The sequence below is a fragment of the Eleutherodactylus coqui genome, chromosome 2 (assembly GCF_035609145.1).
Source record: "Eleutherodactylus coqui strain aEleCoq1 chromosome 2, aEleCoq1.hap1, whole genome shotgun sequence".
NCBI lineage: Eukaryota > Metazoa > Chordata > Amphibia > Anura > Eleutherodactylidae > Eleutherodactylus > Eleutherodactylus coqui.
In genome coordinates, this window is record NC_089838.1 from 286,696,289 (window position 1) to 286,723,342 (window position 27,054).

General features: G+C 45.4%; 1 protein-coding gene across 2 annotated transcripts in view; it reads right to left on the reverse strand.

Annotated features, from left to right (window-relative positions):
- Window positions 1-25,068: 25,068 nt before the first annotated feature.
- TCF7L1 (transcription factor 7 like 1) overlaps window positions 25,069-27,054 on the reverse strand; it is a 52,427-nt gene continuing 50,441 nt past the window's right edge. The window contains exon 12 of one of the 2 annotated variants that reach the window (XM_066593168.1): window positions 25,069-26,618. In XM_066593168.1, the coding sequence (XP_066449265.1) occupies window positions 26,212-26,618 (407 nt within the window). In that variant the 3' untranslated portion in view covers window positions 25,069-26,211. The remainder of the gene's footprint in view (window positions 26,619-27,054) is intronic. The other variant, XM_066593169.1, reaches the window with a different exon arrangement.

Consider the following 27,054-nt stretch of genomic DNA (forward strand, 5'->3'; position numbering starts at 1 on the left):
CACAGATTAAATATAAGCCCTTCCCTGAAAAACAACCCAAACTAGTGTAGAAAAAAAAAAAATCTTACTCACCTTCCTTCAGCTGCCGGGGCTCAGCCGCATCCTGTCTGTGCTGTCCCCGGCTCTGCACTGAAGTTCTTTCAGATTTTAAGTTCCCACCTGCTGAAAGAGCTGCTTCTGATTGGCTGAGGTGCTCAGCCAATCACAGGCAGCTCTCGCCTGTCATTCATTGAATAGCGGGGATGAAGAACTCCTTTGCCGCATTTATGACAAGTGCAGCAGAGATTTCTTTATTCCCGTTGGGGATGAAGAAAACATCTGCCGCATGTGGTAGATGTGTTCTTCATCCCCGCAAGGGATACGGCAGCGGCAGACAGGTGTATATATATATAGTTATCACTAATGTTAGTATCACTGACGGCTTTCACTACCTGAGACATGTACGGCCATAGCGGGCGCTGGCCGCCAACCTGTAGGGAGACAACCAGCCAGCTGTAGATTGGTGGTAATCGCTCCCCTTAGGTCTGCCTGGGCAGATGATCTTCCACATGTGACAAAGTGTTTTGTGGAACTACATGAATCATCTTCCTCCTGGCTCTTTCTGCTCCCCTCTGTTGTCCCATCGGTGCCCCTGCAACACAATAGCTTAGTTATGCTGCTGCATTTATGTTATGAGCTTAGTTCTGGAGATGTATTTATTTTATGAGCTTGGTTCTGGTGCCGTATTTATGTATTCAAGTTAATTGATGCTGTCTTTATGTTATGAGTTCGGTTCTGGTGCTGTATTTATGTTATGAGTTTAGTTTTGGTGCTGTATGTATGTATTTAAGTTAATTAGTGCTCTCTTTATGTTATGAGTGTGGTCCTGGTACACTAGTTATTTTATGAGCTTAGTTCTGGTGCTGTATTCATATTATGAGCTTGGTTCTGGTGCTGTATTTATGTTATGAGCTTAGTTCTGGTGCTGTATTTATTTTATGAGCTTGGTTCTGGTGCCGTATGTATGTATTCAAGTTAATTGATGCTGTCTTTATGTTATGAGTTTGATCCTGGTACACTAGTTATTTTATGAGCTTAGTGCTAGTGCTGTATTTATGTATTCAAGTTAATTAATGCTGTTTTTATGTTAATGAGTTTGGTTCTGGTGCTGCATTTATGTTATGAGCTTGGTTCTGGTGCCGCGTTTATGTATTCTAGTTAATTGGTGCTGTCTTTATCTTATGAGTTTGGTCCTGGTACACTAGTTATTTTAGTAGTTCTGGGTGCTAAGGCTAAATAAGCAAGTGAATTCAAAGTAAAATCCACAACAGAAATTTGTTGCTTGGTCGTGAATTTCTGCAGCAGTTTTAGAGGTGGAATTCGCGTTTAAAAACATTTTCCACTGTGTGAACATAGTCTTAAAGGTGTTTTCCAGGCACAAACTTTTGATGACCTACGTTTAGGATAGGTGAGCAATAGTTAATCACTGGCCACGAACTATCCAGGGACTCCCGATCAAAAAACAATGGCTAACACTTCAAGCACCAGGGTTAGAGCCCCTGACAACCCGAGTTCCCCTTGCCAACCAGCACCTCACAGTGTACGCATGAAGGAAAGGGCAAAAAGCCCAATTGGGACGGCCCTTTCTGAATGAGTTTGATCACTGGGTCCCGAAAACTGACCTGCGTTCAGTCACCTGCTTCGCCACATGGAATGTCCTTACTCTGAATGGGACTGGCTTCCAGGTGGCACTCATCAACGAACTGGCTAGATATAACATCACTGTAGCCGGCATCACCGAAGCTCGTCTACTGCATCATGAGTAGTGCAAGGTTAGTGGTGCCACCGTATAAAACTCCGGTGGCTCAAACCACACCCAGGGAGTGGCACTGATTCTTCACCCTCCCATAAATCAGTCCATGGTAATGTGGCATCCGATCTCTCCACATCTGCTCATCGTCACGGTCACATGTGCATCATTGTGGGATATGCACCAACTGAAGAACATACATCTGCAGACCAGCTCGCCACCACCGTGCAGTCTGTCCCTCCGCATGATGTACTCATAGTGCTCGGCGACCTGAACGCAAACCCAGGTCCCTGGACTCCTGGCTACGAAGATGTCGTTGGACCCTTTGGTGAAGGTCCAACCAACGACAATTCACACCAGATGCTGTCATTCTGTGCCTCAATGGGCCTCGCAGTGGCAGGGTCCTGGCTCCAGAGACGTAGCATTCATAGGTTTACCTGGATATCCAACGATGGACGTACAAAAAAGGAACTGGACCATATACTCATTCGTCATCGCAATTCTGCCAAAATCGTGTTGAGTATACCACAGGGCAGAAGCTCCAGCAAACACAGACCACTGTTTGCTTGTTGCTGAAATAGCAGTTCCACTCTGTTCGCCCCATAAGACCAGATCACGACCTTTACTAAACTTTGACGCCCTGAGGGAAAATCCAACACTCAAACTTCAATACATCATCGCAATCGAAAACCGGTTCCATGTTCTGGGCAATCTCTCAGATGAACCAGAGGCAGCTTGGAATGTCACAAGAGACGCTATCCGTGAAGCCGCAAAGACAGTTCTTAGATATCGGCGTCCCCGTAGGCAGCCCTAGCTAACGGACGATGCTATGCAAGTCCTTGAAGTGAAGGTGAAAGCCCGCCTTAAAAACAACCAAGCGGAATGTAAGAGATTGAAGGGCGTGTTCCGGGCAAAGGTCCAAAAAACAGGGAGCGGTACTATAATGCTCTGGCTGATGAAGCTGAAGAGGGTCTGAAGTAAAACAATCTAAGAGCAGCATACAAAGCAGTCGCCAATCCACAAATCTGATGGCAGCCCTTGTACCAACCATGACGAGACACTTCAACGTTGGTGTGAACATTTCTCATCCGCCCTAAACCATCCACCCGCCAATCCATGCCATGGCCTTGATGACCTCACATCCGTTGCTGTGAACAACCATTCTGTGCGTATGGATGCTCCGTGACGGGAAGACACAGACGCGCCGCCGGCTCAGATGACATTCCACCTGAACTGCTGAAATGCGCTCTTGAGCTAAAAGCACTGTTCTACATCAACTATTTCTGTGCATCTGGTCTTGTGGGAAATGGGAGGAGGGTATCATCCTTGCCCTGTACAGGAGGAAGGGCCCCAAAACAGCATGCACTAGCTACATGCCGATAACGCTCCTTTCAGTTCCCGGCAAGGTCTTCGCGCATGTTCTACTCTCAAGGGTACAACCACTCCTAACTTCCAAGTGGAGACACCAGCAGTCAGGCTTCACGACAGGTCACTCCACCATGGATGCCATACTCGCTGTTAGGCTCCTCTCAGAAATACACAGAGAATTTAACGGACTGCTCCTTGTCGCGTATGTTGATCTGAAGACGGCGTTCGACTTGGTCGACAGAGAAGCCCTCTGGAAGGCCTTGCGTGGCATTGCATCAGGGCACATCCGCCAAAGTCAACAGTTCAACCTCTGCTAGTTTTGAGACCTCGTCTAGTGTTCGACAAGGTTGCGTCTTGGATCCTGCACTCTTCTGCAGGACCATGGACAGGATTCTTCAGGGTATTGTCCAATGTAATGCGGTCACTCTTCTGGAGTACCACTTCACCAACCTGGACTATGACGATGTTGCACTCTTGGATGCTGCATTTAATAATCTGAGATGTTCATTGGAACCGTTTGATTTTGAGGCGGCCTGTCTTGGGCTTCACATCTCCTGGCAAAATACTGAGCTGCAGAATCTAGGAGACGATGCAATCCCTCCGGACCTAGACGTAAATGGCCAGAGAGTCGATGCTGTCAGTGAGTTCGTGTATCTCGGAAGCGTTTAGCACACAGATGGGAGGGTGCCTCCGGACATACAGCGGAGAATGGCACTGGCAGCCTCGTCCGATAAGATCCCTGGAAAAACTCTGGCGGAGGCAGAACATAACACATTTAGGACTAAGATTCGATTCTACCAGACTTGCGTTATGCCAATAATATTGTACAGCTCAGAGACCTGGACCTTGCCGTCACAAACCAGTGAGTGTCTGCAGTCCTTTCACATGTGATGCCAACGCCAGATTCTCTGGGTCTGTTGGTTCGACTTCATTAGAAACAGCGAGATACAAGCATGCATGGGGCTTGAGTCAATCACAGAAACAATAACAAGGAGACAACTTGCACTTTTTGGTCATGTTGCACGCTTGTCAGAAGCTGTCCCGGCCCACGGTGCTCTAACCGCAGCAATGGCTAGGAAAGTCGAGAGTTGACCCCCTGCTGGATGGCGGAGGCCTCCTGGTCGTCCGCGGCACTCGTGGGTGCAACGGATAGGCAACAGTACCTCCTCCAACATCAACACCGAATGGAACAATGCTCTCAGTCGTGGTCATTCTAGATTGGCATTACGGACCATCGTTGTCCAAGCATGAAACTGAACTGACCCGCTTCTCGAAGCCAGCTAGGGCATTTCCTTTCCCGACCCCTATGACGCACGCCTGGACCGCTGCACTGACAGCCGGTTGGTGAGCAGCTCATCGCCTGAGATCATGAACAGTGCATCCTCAGCTATTAACTATTAATGACCTATTCTAAAGTAATTTCTTGCCTGGAAACCACTTTAAGCTAGTTTTACACGGCTAAGCGCGGTATTGGGCTGTGATATAAGGCCCGATATTGCGCTTGAGCCTGTGCGATGTCCCCCGTGGATGTGAGGCGTGTTTGTTTCAAAAATGCCTCCCATCACTCTAGTATAGTTGCGATCCTCCACTTTCAGCCACGTCGGAGGATTGGCAAGTGTTTCCTATTGTTTTTAAGGGGAAACCTCACATCGCACTCGTGTTTTTCAGTCCCATTGAAAACAATTGGTGAGGCGTTCCAAAGGAACGTGCAAAGATGGGACAGGCACTGAGTATGGCCACACAAGACAGACTGGCCCATGGTAACAGTTGTATGCCCTAGTAGGCCATAAGGCAGGAGTGTGCCTCCAAACCCTCACCTCAATGGCGCACAGTGCTTTACACCCACTTCAATACATACTGATAGGCAGAGTACAGCATCTGAGGCAGTTAATATTTGCATGTAACTGCTCAGTGAGCCCCCAGAATACATTTTTTGGGTTGGTCCTAGATACGCCAGTTCAACACTGACTGCAGGTTTGCATGGCAAAGGGTGAAATCCATGGTTAATATCCACAGAAAAGAATTGCAGGGGTATTCCAGGACTTTTACTATTGATGGCCTATCCTCAGGATAGGTCCTTTTATGGTTGATTGGCTAGGGTCCACTGCTGTGGATCCCTGCCGGTCACTGATCGCCTGGCCCACTAACAGTGCAGTGGGCCGGATATAGCTACCCATGGTCAGGGCGAAAAGTGGTATAGATGGCTTCACTCTCATCGAAATCAATGACAGTGATGTCTCTTATTACACTTGTGGCGCTGATGGCAATGAGCAGAAGTGTCATAGGAGGCATCGCTGCACTGACAGCAGGCCAGATGGTCAGTTGATCGTTAGGGATTCTCAGCGGCAGACCCCTATGATCAACAGTAAAAGTCCCGGGATACCCCTTTAACATGCTGTGGATTTAAAATCAGAGGTCAATTCCACTGCGGATTCAGCATGAATTTTCTTTGAAGCATGTGGATGAGATTTCTTGCGATTTCGTCAATACATTATTTTTTATGTTTTTAAAAACATATATGATTCTTCTCTCTGACCGAGTCTGAGATAGATAAAATTGCAACATGTCCTATTTTTTTTTTTTGCTGTTATTTTTGATATTTTTTTAATATCACCTATTATTTTCTACAGGGGCTAAAAAAAAATCACCTTTGCATGCGATGCATGTAGTGGAATTGTTTGTGCCATATTTTGACACCACTTATGAATCCACGTTTAGGTAATTTCTCAAAAAAACTAAAATAACAGACTTAAGCCTCATGTCCACAGGCGGATCGGATTCCACATGCGGGAGCCCGCAGCCGAATCCAAACTCTCTGCGGCCAGGGTCACTGCAGGTCCTCTGCTTACCCATCCGGGTCATTTTCTTCGCTGGCTGGTGCGCCTCCTCACGTGCGCAGAGGGGTTTGTTTTTTGTTAAACTCCTGCTTTCCCGCGGAATCCGCGGCCTGTCCGTAATTCAATTGTGGACTGGCCGCGAAACGGACGGCTTCCATTGACTTCAATGGAAGCCGCCTGCCTGAGATCCGCACTGAAATAGAGCACGCTGCGATTTGTTTTCCGGACCCAAAGGTCCGCAAATCAAATCTGCATGCTTTATTTCATTTGCGGACGCCAATGTTTTCCTATGTGAGGCTTGATTTGTGGATTTTTACGCAGGTGACCCACGCAGATTCCGCAAATCAAACCCGCCTGTGAACATTGGGCCTTAGGGTGGTTTTAGACGAGCACAGGTGCCTCTGAACGAGGGGAATGCCATCCCCTTCACCGGCTTTTCCTAACTTCACGCTTTAACCATTTACTCATTCTTTTTACAGTTTTTGCCCTCTAGATCTGTGTGGCGGAATTAAGATTTTTTTCTTCCTTTCTGTGTTCGAACTTGACTTGACTTAGTTGATACTCTGTCCTCAAACAAGTAAGACAAGGCATTGCTTGGAGTAGAGGATGGCGGAGCTACGCACTATAAAACTCGTATTTCGTAATAACAATGCTTATATATTCATGTTCTGGCACAAGGGGGCAGCATTGCCCATTGTGAGAGGAAGCACTTTTTTGATCACGCTACATGAAACACAATTTCCAGTACATATGAATGTAGATAGGTGCATGAAACAAGGCAACGGCAGTACGAAATCAGTGAAGTATTTGTAAATCCGATAGCCATTGTTATCAAGTCTTTTAAAAAGGGCTATTCTCATCTAATAAGGTTATGGAATATCATTGAAATTAGTGGGTGTCTGACCTCGAGGGCGCCAGATGATCATGACCATGAAGGGTCCTTGAGTTCCTTCAGCATACTGCACCCAGCTGCCCACCGCATTCTGAGGATGGTTGGGGGTTCTGATACTTTATATCTAGAGATGAGTGAGTATACTCGCTAAAGGCAATTGCTCGAGCGAGCATTGCCTTTAGCAAGTATCTCCCCTGCTCGAGACTGCAGGAGGGAGCGGGGGGGGGGGGGGGGGGGCGGGAGAGGGAGAGAGAGATCTCCCCTCCGTTCCGCCCCGCTCTCCCCCGCAGCTCCATGCCCGCTGCCGGCGCCCGAACCTCGAGCGGGGGAGATACTCGCTAAAGGCAATGCTCGCTCGAGCAATTGCCTTTAGCGAGTATACTCGCTCATCTTTATTGATATCCCATCACTTGTGGGAAAACCTCCTTGATGCCCCATACTGGTAATCTGAATGTTAATCATGTCTTTCCGGATTGTCCAGGAGTCTCCAGAAAATGGAGATCCTATCTACACTTACAGTCTCCCTATTGTCAGTCGGACAAGAGCAGTCCATCACTGATCACTTCTGCCGCGTGTAAAGACCCCTAGGGCAAATTACTCAAGCGAGTATTGCCATTTTTGAGTACATGCTCGCTCGTGCCAAAAGATTCGGGGGCCGGCGAGGGAGAGCGGGGAGGAACAGGGTGGAGATTTTTCACTCTCTCCCCCTCGCTCCCCATGCTCACTACCGCTACTCACCGCTCACCCCCGCCGACCCCCGAACCTTTTGGCACGAGCGGGCATGTACTCGAAAATGGCAATACTCACTTGAGTAATTTGCCTTAGCGAGTACGCTCGCTCATCTCTACAGAGGATAGAACCATTTGAAAAAACGTAGCATGCTGTACTTTGGTGCGCCAAAGACCAAAGGTCTCCTTAGAAGTCTACGAGGGGCGCACAAATGCACGCGCTGTATGCAAGGAGATGCGCAATTAAGCAGGAAAAAGAACAGATCTGGATCTCATTAGGCTAAACAGACATTTTAATTGGGGCGTGTTTGCATCACTTGTATAGAAAATCATGCCCTGCGGGCATGCCCGCGCTCCCGTAGAAGAGAGTGCGGCCGCGGCGGGAAAAAAAAATAGATATGCTGCAGTCGGCAAACTCGCGCCGCAGCATCGACTTCTGCCGGCTTAGCTGCAGCGGATTTGCCGTCCCGTGTGGACGAGATTTCTGAGAAATCCCAGGATTAGCGGCCGCAAGCGGATTTGCCGCGGCGGAATTCCGCACGGAATTTCCGTTTCAAATCCGCCCTGTGTGAACCAAGCCTTAGTGGACTTGGTGCGGATTTTGTTATGGAATTTGCTGTGGACCCACAGTAGACCTCACCCCTTTAATTGAAAGGGTGAAATGTACTGAGGATTCGCATCACAATCCGCATGAAATTGTGCAGATTTTGGTGTGCACCAAAATCCGCAACACAAAATATGCTACAGATTTTGTCGTAGATCCGCACCAAAATACGCAACATGTTAAGTACTCTAAGGCCTCATGTCCACGCATTGTTTCCAAGTGTAGAATTCCGCAGTGGTGTCCACCCGGCCCGCAGCCATGAGGCCAAAAATTACATTTACTAACCTGTCCGGACACTGCGGGGCATTCCTCCGTTGCGGCCGCATCTTCTCTCTTCTGCCTGGTAGATGCGCTTGGCATGCTGTGCGCATGCGCTATGCTCACTTTTTTTTTTTTGCATCTCATGCTCTCCTGCGGATCCATGGGACACGGCCACAATGACAGCTGAGGGTGTGTCGCAGATATGACGGCTTCCATTGACTTCAATAGAAGCAGCCCCTGCGGGATCTGCAGAAAAATGGAGCATACTGCGATTTTTTCCCGCGCATGCGATCCGCACGGCAAGAAAAAAAAATCACATCCGCATGCATTAAATTGCCCTGCGAATGCTAATGCATTCCTATGGGCGCCTAGAGGTGCGGATCTCCCGCACGAGAGACACGCGTGGATTTTATCATTAAAATCTGCCCGTGGACATTGGACCTAAAGGGGTTTTCCGGGACTTAGATATCCTTGGGATAGGTCATCAATATCAGATAGGTAGGAGTCCAAGTTCTGGCACTCCTGCCAATCCACTGATTGAAGAAGTTGCAGTGAGCGTTTTATTGTATACAAGGCACAGCGCTATACATTTTATAGTGGTGGTGCCCGGTATTGTAGCTCGATCTCATTCACTTGAATGGGACTGAGCTGTCAGAAGGCAATGAGATGAATGGGTGTGATGTCGCTGGCCGAAGAAGAGGCCACAGCACTTGCCTGAGCACCAAGGCCTCTAAAAATAGCAGATCGGCAGTGTTGCTGGGAATCTTCCCCCACCAATCTGATAGTGGTGTCCTATCCCGAGGATAGGTCATCAGTATCTAAGTCACAGATAACCTCTTTAATCAAAAACCCATATTTTAATACACGATGATTCAAAAAGAATGATGCAAAAGTAAAGCTGATATCTTCAAATATGATAGTTCACAATGGCCAGTGCGATTTTGGTCAGTGAAAAGCAAGTTTTACTGCAATTTGTATCCATTTGTTATGCGCTTTTGTGATTTTCATGTGGAATTTGCATCTATTTTACATTATTGTTTTCCACGTTTTTCACTGCTCTACGCTTCCTAGTTCTTTTTTTCATGTGGTCCCTACATAACATTCATATACATTCGCATTGTGTGTGAGTGCGATCTGTTCTTCTGAACACTCCCATAGAAAATAATGGGTAATTCTTAAACAAGAATTGTACAAAAGTATAACAAGTAGCGATTTTTGGAACTCAGACTCCAAGTTAAAAATCGCATGCGTGAGTCAATCCAATGTTTTTTTTTCCTGTGCAAGTACCGTCTAGCTCGAACTAGACAGATATCGCGTGTGAAAATCGCTTGTGTGAATACAACCAGATTCACATCGAACAGCCAGAATGACATAAACTCTTCAAGTTTTTATTGCACCTTACAGATGATCGATGTGGGCGCCGTTGACGACACTGGCTGACCTGAAACAACACATCGTCACTGCAGTGGAACAGAGGATGCCCCAGGACACGTCTGGGCAGAACTGGACTACCGACTTGGCATCTGCCGTGTCACCAATGATGCCCTCATTGAACATTTGTAAGGTGCAATAAAAACTTGAAGAGTTCTTCTATCTTTCGTGTCATTCTGGCTGTTATATGTCATTCATATATGAAAAAATCAGCTTTAGTTCTGCACCCTTCTTTTTATATCCCCCATACTAGACATATACATGGATGCAGGGGCGTAACTATAGAGGATGCAGGGGATGCGGTTGCACCCGGGCCCAGGAGCCTTAGGGGGCCCATAAGGCCTCTCTTCTCCATATAGGGAGCCCAGTACTATGAGTAAAGCATTATAGTTGAGGGCCCTGTTACAGGTTTTGCATTGGGGCCCAAAAGCTTCAAGTTATGCCTCTGTGCAGCATGGTTTAGGTATGGGTACGGGTACAGATACAGATACAGGGGGGGCCCCAGCTCACCTTTTGCATCAGGGACCCTGAGCCTTTACTTACGCCCCTGCATGGATGATTTTATTATTTGTCGATGTTTGACAGTTCAGCTGAGCATATTGTATAATCCATAGATTCTCAAGCAATTAATATCAATGAATCTCTGCAGCTGATGATGATGGTTATATCATTACTGTCAACGGGCCTAGAAAATAGTGTTTCTAATTGAAATCCGATTGTATCAGACGGCTGCCTTTTGAGTCCCTCTGCTGCGGCACATGTGTATGCGCGATATATGCATATGTACAACATCCTCGTATATTCTTCTAAAATGCATTGTAATGCAGAAATCCAGGTCTTCCCCTTTCCCATGGAGCAGCTGCATATATGATTCTGTTTTGTGTATAAATGAATAAGCCCAATTAACCCCAGCCTACTCTGTGAGAAAGGACACCAGGGACATCATTAGCCATTTCAATTAGCAGGAATTAAGCGGCCTATCATTTGGGGGAGGAAGGGGGGAGATTTCACTGGAGAGAAGAAAGATTCCTCTTGGGATTATTATCAGCCAAAATCCAAAGCTGCCACTATTAATCTACTGACAATTTTGAGTTTAAAAGGGAATAAACAAATGTAGTTTCGGTAAATGTTTTTGTGAAGCATTGTGCATTTCGGTTCATTACTCATAATAATTTGCATTGAGATGATTGGCAGCTCATCACCGTGCTGGGTTTTATACATGGATAGTGCTGAAAGCCAAGGGTGGATGAACATGTATTGCCAGAAAGAGTGTAGCACCACCTATAGGCACTGAGAGGTTGCTGCATGGAAAGTAGGCTGTTCACCTGGTATGGTAGGAAAGACCTTACTACTGCTCCATAGACATTCCAAGCCGATATACAATATGTATAGAGGTCTATGGGGTCAAACTCTCCTGTTCCATCCACTGTGTCCGTATTACGTAGATATTCTCTGAAAATACCTTTGTAATACAGTGCTGCGTGCCGCCACCACAGTGCACTCACTACACAGATTGTCTAAGGGCTCACTCACATGAGCCCTAGACTGCATAGTACAGACCCATGGAGTCTCTGTTCTGTATATGCGGCCCTAAAGTTACACTATCTTACCAAAGGTAATTGGACACCTGATCAAGGATCAAAAACAGTATTTATATACTTAGTGGGGCTCCTTTGGCCCTAAGACATCAGATATTCTCTGTGGTATACTTTCTACTAAAGTCTGATACACTACAGTTGTTATTTCCCTCAACTCATCCTGCAAACATCTAGCAAGTTCTCTTAAAGATGCATTCGTTAAAGAATCAACATCATTGGAAAGTTGAGTAATGGACGAACATTTTATAGATTAGTGAATCACACTACTCCATCTTTAAATCAGATGGGTGTATTTGGGTGTGGAAGGCTTCTGCACAATGGTGAGAGCGATATTGGGCCATGATTGATTCCTGGTTAGACTCGGGCTTCTATACTCAGCTTTCCCATCTTCTGCTGTCCTGACCTCAGTTAGTACCTCAACCACGATTTATCTGTTTGCTGCCTGCCCTACAATTCTGCTAGGTACATTTGCACACAGTTTTTGAAGGAAGTGAAGGGAGGTTTTTTCAAACATCTTAGAGAGCTAACCACTGATCTCCTTTGGGTGTTGGCTTGCTCGAACCTGTGGAGGCCATATCATCACTTTCAGGACTGCTTAATGACATTGGCTGTATGGTCAGTGTCCTGCTGCAGAATAATGGATCATTCACGCGACCGTGATTTTAGCACGTATTACGCCCGCGATGCACAGCCGTGAGACACGTGGTTTATGGAGTCAATGAAAGTAAATGGACTTTCATTGATCCATTCACATTACCATGTAAACACTGCGTGAAAATACGCACAGAAAAAAGATGGCAGCAGGCTCTATTCCTCCGCATAACATGCAGCATGAGCCCTATTCTTTTCTTTGAGCAGCATATGCAATGCTGTCCATACGCAATACATTGCGTGTGGACGGCGATACATACGCAACCTCACTATGAAACAGGGTGGGGAATTTACAATAAAGACAAAGTCACACTGCACATGACCACATGCGTGAGATACGCGGTCATGTGCGGTGCAGTCACTGCCATATCCGGTCTCTACTGACTCACACAGACCGGTAATATGCCGTGCAGCATTTTATACATATGGTCATGTGAATGAGGCCTAAATTTGCAGCCAATCAGACACCTCACTGATGGTACTGCATGATGGATAAGTATCTTCCAGCATTGAGGACACTGTTAATCTTGACCAAATCTCCACCTCACTTGCTGAAATGCGCCCCAAACTTGCGAGCAGGGGTGTAACCATAGGGGGTGCAGGGGATGCGGTTGCACCTGGGCCCAGAAGCCTTAGGGGGCCCCTAAGGCCTCTCTTCTCCATATTGGGAGCCCAGTACTATGAAAAAAGCATTATAGTTGGGGGCCCTGTACAGATTTTGCATCGGGGCCCGGGAGCTTCAAGTTACGCCTCTGACTGCGAGGAGCCTCCCCCATGCTTCACTGCTACCTCCAGTGTATCGCTCTCCATTTAACAAATTGCTTTCTGTTATAGCCAAATATTTCAAATTTTGACATATCAGTCCAGAGGACACCCTAGTTCTTATGTTTTTTTGCATAGTTAAGTTGCTTTGCCTTATTTCTATGGCAAACAAATGGCTTTTTGGGCGCAATTCTTTCATGAATACCGCTTTCGTACAGGCTTCTTCAAACAGTAGATGGATGTACCTAGGTCGTCTGCTTTCTGCCAGTTCTGAGCTGATGGCACTGCTGGACATCTTCCAATTTCAAAGGAGGTTTTTTTTTTATTTTCAACCCCCCCCCCCCCCCCGTTCGCCGCGAGACAACCCCGATGCAGGGGTTAAAAAAGAACACCGGAGAGCGCTTACCTGAATCCCCGCGCTCCGGTGACTTCTTACTTACCTGATGAAGATGGCCGCGGGGATCTTCTCACTCGGTGGACCGCAGGGCTTCTGTGCGGTCCATTGCCGATTCCAGCCTCCTGATTGGCTGGAATCGGCATGTGATGGGGCGGAGCTACACGGAGCCGGCATCCAGCACGAGCAGCCCCATTGAAAAAAGAAGAAGACCGGGACTGCGCAAGCGCGGCTAATTTGGCCATTAGACGGCGAAAATTAGTCGGCTCCATGGAAACGAGGACGCTAGCAACGGAGCAGGTAAGTGAAAAACTTCTTATAACTTCTGTATGGCTCATAATTAATGCACAATGTACATTACAAAGTGCATTAATATGGCCATACAGAAGTGTATAGACCCACTTGCTTTCGCGGGACAACCCCTTTAAGTTTCCTTGGTCGACCACTGCTTCTACAGTCTTCAGCGCTGCCCGTTACTTTGTGCTACTGCAAAAGATCTTAAACAGCACATCCTGAAACCCCAAACTGCTGTGAAATCTTTGCCTGGGAGAGACCTTGCTGATGCAGTATAACTACCTTGTGTCTTGTTGCTGCGCTCAATTCTTCCATGCTGTATGACCTGTGACATGAAATTGTCTTCCAGAACCTCACCTTTGTAGCAGAGTTTGGCTGTTCCTCACCCAGTTTTCAGCCTCCTACACAGCTGTTTCATTTAATGACTGTCTTTCCCCCAGCATCTACAGCACACTGCATGCAAAAAAACACTGATAAATGTTGGGGTTAGTCTGCATTTTGGCCGCGGCCCGTCAGCATACGTGTTTTGGCCAAAATGCAAACTAACACCTGCATTTATCAGTGCCTTTTGTGTGTGCAGTGTGCTATAGATGCTGGGGAAGCCCAGAATGCCCTGCCAGTGTGGCGGACTGTGGTAATACAGGGCAATCCACTGCTTTGCCAGTAGGGGTTGTTTTCCTGTATAGTGTGGTGCACTTATCTATGGCTGGCATCCTTGGTATCAGTTCATATTTGCGGACTTTGTTGTGTGCAGTCACCTCTCCCCCAATATTACACATATTGTATATATGGTGGGTAACACATATGTCTTGAAACTTCTGCCTCTCACCTTTTAAGGACCTAGCTACTGTACATCTCTTCTCTACCAAAATATTTTTCTTGTACAGAGCCGTCTTTTATTTGGCGTATGCTTGTTAACATTATCCGTATGGAAAACATGGAGTAAGAAAGAAAGAGTATTTGTTCAGATCCTGAAATCAAAAACCACAACTTCATCCATTAACTTGAACCGAGTCAGCAGAACCAGATTTTTATTGTACACTCTTTCCACTGTGTCACATGGTTACAGGGATCAAGCACAATAGCGACCAGGTTTAACTTTTAGTGATTTTGTCTGCCAATGATCACATCTTGCATTGATGGCATCTAAATGATATCTTTTGAGAAGCACCAATGGACTCATAGAGTCACGACTGACAGTCATACAATATGTGTCTGCAAGATGACTTCATACAGTGTCGGTGGGAGAGGTTAGAGTGGTGGAATTGTTTTAAAACTTTACTTTCCTTTATTATCATTGCTTTGCCAAATGGACTTTACCTCTTAACCATCATTTCACTAGTGTTTTTTAAAATTATGGGGTCTGTTGTTCAGATCTAAACAAGTTTTTCAATGGCATTTCCCTAGGGGTTTTTTAATGGTTTGTCCGAGTTACAACTTTTATATGAAAAGGCCTTCCCCATGGCAAAAATATAATAAAGAGTTCATACTTACCTTTCCATTCATGTCCCCAGCCGGCAGCTCCGCGCCTCCTCGCTGACTTAATGTCTACAGGCTGCAGTCAGCCTGTGATGTCCCATAAAAAGCAACATTGACTCTCCTCTAGGCCGATTCCCCTCTATTAAGCAGCATTCCCTAATAAGCTGTTTGCCAGAGGCGTTAACTTTTTTCAATAAGGGGGTTCTTCTTCTGTCTTCTGATTTGATATTAGGCTACTGTCTCACGGCAGTGCTTCAGATGATCACACTGCTGAAGCTCAAGCTCATCTGAGGAAAAGTTCCTGACTGGCTCTCCCTTTTTTTAATATTCCTGGCTTCTGCAATGTGCCGCTGGTTATAGTGTAAGCTGTGTGTTTAATCTAGTATTCTTTGTTTGTACGTATCTAGTATCTCATTCCTAGTCTAGCTTGTTTTTTGTCATAGTAGTTTGTTCCTATGGCTAGATCTAGTTCAGTTCTTACTGCTTAACCTTGTTTATTGCTGTTTTGTTCTATTTATAACTGTCTTATTCTCTTAATGCAGGACTTCTGAGTTGGGTTTCTTGTGTCTAGATCTATGTGTGTTCTAATTGTTTTTAAGACTTAGTATTCCAGATAGGGTTTCCATTATGATACTCAGGGACAGTGGTATCTGGTGTTAGGGTCAGCATCAGGGAAAGATTAGGTGAACAGTTAGGGGAAGCTAGAGTTATTGTCAGTGTCTGTCAGTTTCTTATTATCTGTTCAGCATCACCCATCTGCTACATTATCTGATACCATCATCACTTGTCTCTTTCATTATCTAACTACCGTTATCATCTGCTTGTGCGATTTTCTGTTTATCATCAATGTTCTGTTTTTATCATCTATTGGTGAATTCCTGTTCTTGAATCTTTGTTACCTACTACCGTAGTGTTGATACATGCTTTATATTATTGCTCATTTGATAGCCTGGTTGTCAAATAATTTGGCCTTTCTGTAAGTACTGTAGGTACTTGAGTACTGGGAGACACTGTTAGTATGCAGAAAGGCAACTACTACAGGTGAAGCTCAGTTCTGTTGTCTTCTGTCCAGCCGGCATCATTATTTTGCCTTGTTTAGAAAGTTAATTTCCAATCGCCCTTTGTGTTTGGATTGTTAATTAGCATTATTTTATTGTAAGCTCTTGTGGGAAGTCCGGAGTGGTGGCGGGGAAGCAGCATGGCGGCAGGAAGGTGTGCATGTAGTATTTCTTTTTAATATATGACTTGACCCCCCACCACCAACACTGCAAGTGTTTTACAACTCGGAAGACCCTTTTAAGTAGTCAGTTAAAGGGGTTTTCCAAGTATATACAACATATATATATTATCCCCCTCTTGCTCCTGCCGTACAATGTGTAGTATACTTACATTTCATGAAGTACAAAGATTCTCTAGTCACATGACTATGCTGCTGAGTGAACTTTGGATTTTTTCTGACTCGCGGTTCCCTTCAGAGTACCTAGCTTCTGGGTCGAGCTAGAGCAGTGCATCATGATCAGCAGCAGCATTATCATCATCCATAGAGGAGGGAAAGATGTTCCCTGTCTCTGTTGTTGCTCTTCCACACACGTGCAGTTGGCATGTGGCATAGATAGAGCATAGAGAACTCCTTAACATTACTGCTTCAGGAACAGAGGTGTCTTGTGTTGGGGTCGTGGTCAGGAAAAGATTAGGGAGAGACTTAGGAGAAAGCTAGCATTAGACTCAGTTATTATGATCAGTTTGATACCGTGTTTCACTGAAAATAAGACACTGTCTTATATTAACTTTTTGCCCCAAAAGAGGCACAGTGTCTTATTTTCGGGGAGGGGGGGGGGGGTTGCTTATACCCACCTGGTCCGCGGCGTCCCGATGCCTCTTGATGGACGTCAGCACTGTCAGATGGGGAGGACGCAGTTTGCTGGACACCATCAGGAGGCATCCGGACGCTGCGGACCAGGTGAGTATACATTTTTTTTAATGCAGGTTAGCTAGGTCTTAATTTCAGGGAGGCCTTATATTTTAAGCCTCCTCCAAAAACCGAGGTAGGTCTTATTATCAGGGTAGGTCCTAATTTCAGGGAAACAAAGTATTAACTGTTCACCATCACCCATCTGCTCCATTATCTGACAAGCATCACAAACATCCGTATGTGCCAGCATCTGTATACCATCACCATTCTGTTCCTGTCATCTCTTGGTAAATTCCTATTCTTGCTGAGGAGTAAATTTTGGACTTTCTCTGACCTGCCGTTCCCTTGAGAGTACCCAGCTTCTGGGCCGAGTTGGAATGGAACATCAGCAAGTGATCATGGGGATACAGTCTGAGGAAGGGGTAAGAGATGCCGCTGGAGAAGGGAAAGGAAACAGACTGAGTGCGCAGCATTAGAAGTGGGGGACCACAAGAACACGTCAAAAACATGACAAAGGCATTTTACAGTGTGGATAGCAGTATTCCACAAGCCAGGAATGGACCTGCAAAAACTGACCTCGGGATTGGATAACCCTTTAATGTAGCCAACCACAGAACAATAAATAATTTCACTCTATTGAAGTACAAAGCTGCCACATGTTATAATTAAAGGGGTTATCAAGTTACCGGACAGCTCCACTTCAATAGGGCTGTATGGGTTAAAAATAATAAGCTGAAACATACATACCCTTCCTCAGCAGCTAAGATCCAGCTGCTGCCCCCCTGTGGTCTCGGTGGTTGTGGCGATAGGTGACGTCACATGAACTCAGGTGACCGCTGCAGCGTCGCCGCTCATTCTTCTAGCCATGATGCCAGGAGTTCAGGAACGTGACGTTGCAGTGGTCACCTGAGTTCCTGTGACATATCGCTGAGCTATTAGTGTTCCTCGATCGCTACTGGGGTTGAGCAACTGTCATATGTGATGGCTCCCTAGATTATCAAAGCCAGTAGTCGAGACAGTGTGCTGTTCCACAGCAAAAGCAGGATTGCAGCTCTCTCCGTGAGGCCTCCGTACTCAAGCAGAACCTGGAATCATCGCTTCCAGTCTGTAGCAGACCAGGTTTCTTGTTCACGATACCACTGCAAACGAAGGCGACGGTGCTAGGGTGTTAATCGCAGGACATGTAGTTGGCGCTGGGACACCAAATTCCCTTCTGCTTAGTGCTTAGAAATGGTCCGGGCAGAGACAGGGGTCTGTAATGATGATGCCACCTGTGTCTGGTTGGTGGACAACTGTTAGATCTGCTTGTGCTTCTTAGTGGATCAAACAATCCCCTCTACTGGTGGTATGTTTGGGCCGTCCAAAGACTGGTCACCCTGCGTATATGCCCTCGTGTAACCACTACAACCAACACCTCCTAACAACTTAGTCAGAGCAGCCTAGATGGCAGGTAATTTGTAAAAACGGCTTCTCTCATTCCAATGATGCCCCCCCCCCCCCCTCAAAGCTTGTTAAATGGGCAAGATGTTTTCGAGTGAGTCAATTTTTTTTTTTGTTCATGAGCGTACGTTGTAACTTTGGGGACCACTTCTGTATATGAACAGATTTGTAATCTATATCTAATAGAAAAATGTTTCAATCACAACTCTTTAGAGCTCTGACGATATAGAACTTCCATAATACTCAAGGTTCCAGGACTTTTTTGGCAACAGTTTCTATTATGGCCAGTCAATACAGTAAAGGAGGCAAAGATGCTTTCAGGCCCGAGACACAATGGACTGATGCATCAATTGTAATGAGAGAGCCTCAGTAAGCCCAGAAAATCCTCCAGGGGCCGAACATCCTATGTATTAGAGAGAACTTTTTTAATCTGCCACCACCCAAGAAGTTTTAGAATTTTAAAGCCAGAGTGGAATATCGAGAGACAAACAAAATAAATGTGCAGATTTAGAAGTCTGTCCCATATCAATGTACATTAGGACGTGTTCTCAGGTGGGGTTTTAATTTGTGTTATTTTAGGGCAGGGTTTCCCAACCTATTTCAGCTCACGGCACACCTAGTCAAAATTTCTCACAGTTAGGGTGCATTCACATGACCGTATATCGGCTGGGTTTTCACGCCCAGCCGATATACGGCGTCCCTCTCTGCAGGGGGAGGAAGCTAAAGAGTCGGGAGCAGTGCACTGAGCTGCCGCCTCCTCTCTGTCCTCTCTCCGCTCTTGGCCACTATTTGCAATGGGAGGGGGCGGAACAGGGGTGGAGCTTCGTTCCCAGGCATAGCTCCGCCCCCTCTCGTTGCAAATAGTGGCGAGGGGAGGAGAGGGGGTCGAGAGGAGGCGGGAGCTCAGTGCACTGCTGCCGGCTCTTCCAGCTTCCCCCCCCTGCAGAGAGGGACGCCGTATATTGGCTGGGCGTAAAACCCCCCGATATACGGTCATCTGAATGCACCCTAACCCTTCAACAAAAAGAAATCAATGAAGGGGCAGTACTGGGCTCTATTCCTTTTTAATATATTTATTAATGACCTGGTAGAGGGATTGTACAGTAAGTATCAATATTTGCAGAGGATACAAAACTATGTAAAGAAATTAACAAACGAGGACAGGATGTGGTTGTAAATGGATTTGGATAAATTGGGGGCAGAAAAGCGGTAAATGAGGTTTAACACTGATAAATATAAGGTTATGCACATGGGCGGAGGAAATACAGGTCACCCTTACACACTAAATGGGAAACCATTGGGGAACACTGACATGGAAAAGGACTTGGAGATTGTAGTTCATTTAACTGTAAGCTTAACTGGAGCAATCAGTGTCAGGAAGCTGCTGCCAAGGCAAATAAGCGAGTGCATCAAAAGAGGTCTAGGGGCACGTGACAAGAACAATGTTCTTCCTCTTTAGAAGTCTCTGGTCAGACCACACATGGAATATTGTGGACAGTTTTGGGCACCGATACTCAAGAAGAACATATCAGAACTTGAGCGGGTACATAAATAAATGGAATGGTCGGACTACAATACCCAGAGAGGCTATCAAAATTGGGGTTATTTAGTTTAGAAAAAAGATGGCTGAGGGGCGAACTAATAACAATGTATAACTATACCAGGGGACAATACAGAGATCTCTCTCATTATCTGTTTATACCCAAGACTGTGACTGTAATAAGGGGGCGCCCTCTACATCTAGAGGAAAGAAGGTTTCTACAAAGACATAGAAGGGGGTTCTTTACTGTAAGAGCAGTGTGACTGTGCAACTCTGCCTGACTTAGTGATTGCAAAATTAAAAAAAAAAATGTACAAGAGGGGCCTGGATGCATTTGAGGGTAACAGTACTATATGTTATAACCAACCGTGGATTATTCAGATCGCCTAAAACGGAGAAAACTGGCTTTTACTTCATTGGGGGTTTTGCTTCCCTCCGGAGCATCATTTGGGGAGGAGGGTAACCTCCCCTCCCTTTCCTCCTTCTAAACAGCACTAATTCTCACCCATAGTCAGTGTCTGGTAGTACAGCCCATGAACAGGTTCTCCAAACTCCTACAACCTCTTTAAAATGAATGACGGGCCGGATGCTCGTTCTACATACAATGCAGGATCTCCATTCATACAGCGCGGTCTTTGTGCATCTGACGTTGCGGAGCATGCCACAGGTTTTGCAATCCAGTCTTTAATATGCGTCACAAATTTATGCCTGTTGTGTCTCATTCTCATTTACCAATTTTTTCATAGATTTACACCATTTTTACATGGGCAAGTGCAATATTGTTCCAAGACATTCGTATTGTACTCTGAAACCTGCGATTTTCCCTGTGAGTGCTGTGCATTGTGAAAGAAAAAAAACAAAACAACTTTACTGCAGCTGCGATTTTCACGCTTGCAGAAAATCGCAGGTTGTTTCAAGCAGTAAAAACAGAAAAAGCACATCACACTCGCATGAAACTTACACTTACATGCAAGTGCAATCTGATTTTATTTCCCCTTCCATTAGGAATTAATGAGACATTCCCGAACCGAATCGCCTACATATAGGACATGCTATGATTTTCCGGTCACAGACCATCAGTCCAAGCGAAGGAAAAAACTGGACACGTAAATAAACACATTGAAATTAAATGCATTTTTACGAGCGTGTTCCATCCATACGCTATGGGATGTAACTAGTGCATGAAACTGCCATGTAAATACAGCCCATATAGACATGCCTGAGCACTGTTTTTACAGAGTGCGCAAAGCTTTGTGTGCGCATCGGCGGATTTTACTGTACTTTTTGCGCCCGTAAGACATGTTCATTTGCACGCAGTAAACAGATGTACCAATTGAAATGGCTCGTTTTAATGAGTTCCAAATGTGCTCTTTTTCCTGTGGAATTACGCGGTGTTTCACGCATTTCCTTGCATATTGTACACACATTTGCGCAGCCCTGTTGACTTCTACGCAGCAAAGAGCATGCTCTATTTTTCTTGTGCGACCAAAATGCGTGTGAAATATGGCAATGTGATGAACCCATTGAAATCAATGCGTACTATTCTCTGCATGTGCAAATATACCCGTGTGAAGCCAGCCTAAGGCATGCCGACATGTGTTGGATCGAGGGCATATTCACAAGAGTGCTTTTCACATCAGTGGGCTATCTGTATTCGCAACGGACGGCACATGGACTCAGTCAATGGGGGATACAGATTTTGTTTTTTGATCAGAGCTAGAGATGAGCGAGTATACTCACTAAGGCACATTACTCGAGCGAGTAGTGCCTTAGCCGAGTATCTCCCCGCTCGTCTCTAAAGATTCGGGGGCCGGCGGGGAGCAGCAGGGGAGTTGCGGCGGGGAGCAGGGGGAGGGAGGGAGAGAGAGAGAGAGATCTCCCCTCCGTTCCTCCCCACCCAGCCACCAAATCTTTAGAGACGAGCGGGGAGATACTCGGCTAAGGCACTGCTTGCTCGCTCATCTCTAATCAGAGCCTCACACAATGACCTGTTGGGGAGTCTTAAGGACTGTTACTGGGAAAAACTGTACTAGGCTATCAGCAGGCAGAGCCTCAACGACTGGCACTTGGATTAGTCCCACTAGTGGCTAATCCTTATGTGGATCTACTCCAAATCCAAGTAAAATAGGATGCCGCTTATCTCTGATGGCCTTTCTGTGGCTTAAAAAGTATACGTAAAAAATTCTCTAGCATGCGAAGAGTTGAGGAACGCCCATTTACATGTATGGAAAGCCGACTGGCATCAGATTGGATGTGGATCTCAGGGTAGAATCAGTGCCCAAACCAGTTTCAATCTGACATCTAAACGAACCCTTGGGGGAGGGGGTGGGGGCAATTTAATAAACTAAGGCATACGCTAGTAAAATTACTTGACTGATAGGGCCCGACCTTTGGAACCTCTACAGATAACTAGAATGAAGGGGGGCCATGGCTTACTTTGTGGATTTCCTTTCCTACCTGCACAGCATCAGTCCTGACATTTTAATGGAGGAGTTTTGCAGTCCCGTGGAGCTCGGTGCGGAGAATGCAGAAAGGGCTGCTGTTCCTGTTTTTTGGGCATCTGTCAAGGTCATAGTAGTCAGCCCCCAATTGATCTGCAAGTTATGGTATATCTTAACATGCCTGAACTTAACCCCTTTATCACCTAGCCACTGGATATAGGCGGTGTTAAAGTTGAGGGAGAACTGATTGCTAAAACTGTGGCAAGGAATAGTTTGTCAGTCCCATATTTTGATTAAAGCAGCAGCGTGGTTACTCGATCACTGCTCATTCAAACAAGCAGATCAGCTGCTTTCAGGCTGGTATAAAAGTGAGTCGCTCTCCTTTTCCCCCCCTTCCCCCTAAACTATTTACTCTGAAAAACTGCTGAAAATCAAACCACTTGTCTTGATGGACAAGTTAGACTAACCGTTCATTGACAAAATCAGAATACCTGCTGGCTATAGAGGGAGAGATACCATTTAGCTACAGCAGCAACACATTTGTAAGGCCTCATGTCCACAACATAATTCGAATTTAAAATCCGCAGCGTTTTTCCCGCACGCGGATCCGCGCCCCATAGGGATGCATTGGACACCCGCAGGTAGTTAAATACCTGCGGATGTCATTTTTCCCTTCAAGCGCAGATCCGCGTGCAGGAAAAAACCCGCAACATGCTCCATTTTAGTGCGGGTCTCCCGCAGGCTTCTATTGGAGCCTATGGAAGCCGTCCAGATCCGCGGAACACCCGTACCAGAATTAAAACTTACCTCTCCGGATGCTGCGGTTCTCCTTCCTTCGCGGCCGGATCTTCTTTCTTCCGCCCGGTGCATGCGCGCTGCTGGCGTGCTGAGCACATCCGCCAGGCCGAAGAAAGAAGATCCGCAGCCTCCGGAGAGGTGAGTTTATTCTTATTTTTTAGCCTCATGTCCGCGGGGCAGGAGGGACCCACTACAGATTCTACATGAAGAATCTGCGGCGGGCCCGATTTTCTCCATGGACATGAGGCCTAAGTGTTTTACCATCTCAGCACTACTTAAATCACATCTACGCTGCTCAGTACTTCCCTATAATGTCATCCATGCCGCCACTTCTTTGTATATGAAACACATAAGGGCTTACACCCACTTGCGTTTTTTTTAACACTGCGATATCGCTGCATTTTTTTAATGCAATTCTCAATGGGACTTTCTCATGTTAAAACACATCGCACAAAAATCAAAGCACCAACTTGCAATGCGTTTTTAACATTAGAAAGTCCCACTGACAAAATCGTATTAACAAAAAAACACAGTAATATTGCAGCGTTAAAAAAACGCAAGTGGGTGTGAGCCCTAAAACAGCATAATCTCTTTTCTATGTGCCGCATTGGGAGCCATCATAACAGCTAGTCTACACCCACCAGCTCAAGGACAACTGAGAGTAAAGCCCCATTTACATACAACGATTATCGCTCAAAATTCGTCCAGATGATGTCTTTTGAGTGATAATTGTTGCGTCTAAATGCTACCATCGTTTGCTCTTCTCCCAATGACTTAACGCCCATTTTCACGGAGCGATGATCGCTCAAACGACAGTTTGAGTGACAGCTTTGAGCGATTATTTTGCATAAACTAATAAGTATCTACTCAGCTACTTAATAGCAATTTAGTGTGCAAATGAAGCCTTAGGTAAACGCAGTTAATAGCCCGAGGGCTCTTATCTGCTTTCAGTTCCTTTGTTCTCCCACAGGAAACAATGCTAGCAGCACTACCCGTGGAGAACTGCTGATAAGGCTGAAGGCCGATTTTTAGTTTGGCCCGAATTTAACGATCAGCTAGCAGTGCACGATGGGCGCTTGTTTAGATGCAACAATGATCGCCCAAATGATCGCTTTTTAGCAATTTTTGAGCGACCATCGCTCTGTGTAAATGGGCCTTTAGTTCAGCTGAAAAACCATCGTTCGTTCAGTCAGCTGATAGCTGGGACTGCACACTGATTCTCCATGGGAGCGCTGATAACATTGTTTTTAGCTACTCACCCTTGTGAGAACAATGGAGCTGTGTGCAGATAACAGACCACCTGCTGTTATCTGCATACAGCAAAGGGAAGCTCATTTGCACACAAATAAAGTTAATAAGCTACTAATGGGCATCAGTGCCCATTAGCAGTTCATGCAAAATGAACACTCAAACTGTCATATAAGCTATCTTTTGAACAAATTTTGAGCGATTATCTTTGCATGTGAATGGGGCTTTAGAGATAAAACCTGCAGAGGGGAAAACTGGCAAATGCAGCATGCAACGGCTTGTTCATATCTGCGTTTCCATTCCCCCTCCCCTATTCATTTGAGTTCATTATGTTTTTTCCCCCTTTTTAGGACCCTTTTTTTTTTTTTAAAGCCCACTGAAATCAATGGGGGAAAAAAACTAAAACAAATGTTTTTCATTTGCCATTTCCACTTGAATTCCATCTGGCTGTTTAGTTTTTGGAGCCGAAAAACTAAATTCAAATGTAGGTTTGACCGAGCCCTCATAATGGTCAGATATAGTGTTATTCCTCATGTACGCACTACAGCAACAGCAAGTATGCTTTCATCATACACACAATGGCGCAAATACTAAGGATTCATTCAGGAGTCATGTGCTTTATTTGGTATCAATTGTCTGCATTCAACACAGGTCTTTGTACTGTAGCTGTACTGGGGCCCAACCCTGCATTTCTTTACCTGCTGACAGCTTTCCCTGCACACCGTACCAAAAACACAAGAACAAACCCATATATTTTAAAACACAATATATTTTCTATTTTGTTACAAAAAGTCACATTTTTCAAGAATTTTCTTTTCCATTAAAACAAAAAAAAAAGAAAAACAAAAAATACATAAAACTGTATAGAAGACTGGAATGGAGAATAGAAAAGATGGAGAGAAGAAAAAAAAAATAAAATAAAAATTTTAAAAAAAAGCACACAAAATTCTCAGAGTAAGTGGGAGAGAAAATACATATATAGGTGATAGTAACCCAGGGAATGCCAGATAGGTAAAAAATAAAGAATATAAGCTTGCTGCCCCCAGACCAGCACTTAAAAAAAGGGACCAAGAATTTTTGTTCCTCCTAACTTTCCCTTAGGACACTCAAAATGGAAACCCTCCCACAAAAGGAAACATGCACACCCCCATTTTCCCTAATCGGGCACATTTGTATGTACAATATACATGGATTTATTTCCTATTATTTCCATTTTTTACTTCATTAAAGAAAAAAAAAAAAAAAAAAAAGAAACCAAAAATCATAAGTTCCGCACAGTTGAGCATAAAACCGCAAGGTCAAATATTGACCAATAATGCATGCGGTTCATGTACTTGTGGCCCAATGCGTTAAGTGGCTGTGCGTTGGAAGGGAGGTTCAATCCTCAGGCATCACCACCATACTGATGAAATGTTCCTTTAATAGACCACGGTACTCCTGCTCACCACGTCGAATAAGTCAAAAATGATGCACGCCCTCTATGGCCCACGTCTCGTAATATCGGCGCCATGGCGGTGTCCATATCTGCAGTTGTCCATGCCTAAAGAGTAGGGTCGCAGAGCAGGATAAGAGTGGTCCCCACTGGCAGAGCGTTATAGATATGTACACATACCAATCAGTGCAGAGCAAAGTCCATATCTGCAAAGCAGTATACATATACTAGTGCAGAGCAGAGTATGTGCAGATCTGCAGAGTACAACTCCTTTTATGTGAACGGATCCCAAGCATAGGATTTCTTTTTATGTCAGTCACTGGATTTGGTCACCAATGAGAGGGGCTGTGCCTGCAATAGGGGTAATGGGAAGACACCGGGTGGAGACAATACAGAGGATGTGAGTGGGATGGGGCGAGACAGCAACGGCGACCCAAGAGGGGAGGACAGGTGCCCGGACAGACTGGAGGACGGAGGAGACTTGGAGGCCAGAAAGGCTGCAGAGTGGCTGAGAGATAACTGTGCTCTTGCTTCTGGTTTGGTGGTGAGGGACAGCGGTTGAGCTTGTTCGGAGTGGGTAGCAGCAGGGGCCGCAGGAGATGCCAGAGCGGCTGAGGGTGTCGCTGGCGAGTCCAACATGCTGCCATGTGATGAGGCTGGGCTGTCACAGGTCTTCTCTGAAGGAAGATGCTGGATACACATCTTCTTGGGTTTAGAGACTACAATTGAGAAAGGAGACTGTTTAGAAATTTGGAAGCGTATTGAGGACTAGCAAGAAAGTGATACATATAGCCAACGGAAAACATACTCAACTATATTCTGTATATCATTACTGTATGCAAATAAGGAAGCTGGAACAATACCTCTACAGCTCCACCTATTGGATGGCAGAATTCCTGCAAATCAATGTCTGACCCTTTATACAGGTCTTTAGAACAATGATTGTGGCTTTAATTCCCAATCAATGTTCCAAAGAGTTATAACCGTGTAACAGAAAGACCGTGTAACTGCTATAAATTAATATATTAAGGCGTTAATCCACACAGAATTTAGAGAGAGAGACTTAAAGGGGTTGTCTCGCGAAAGCAAGTGGGGTTATACACTTCTGTATGGCCATATTAATGCACTTTGTAATGTACATCGTGCATTAAATAT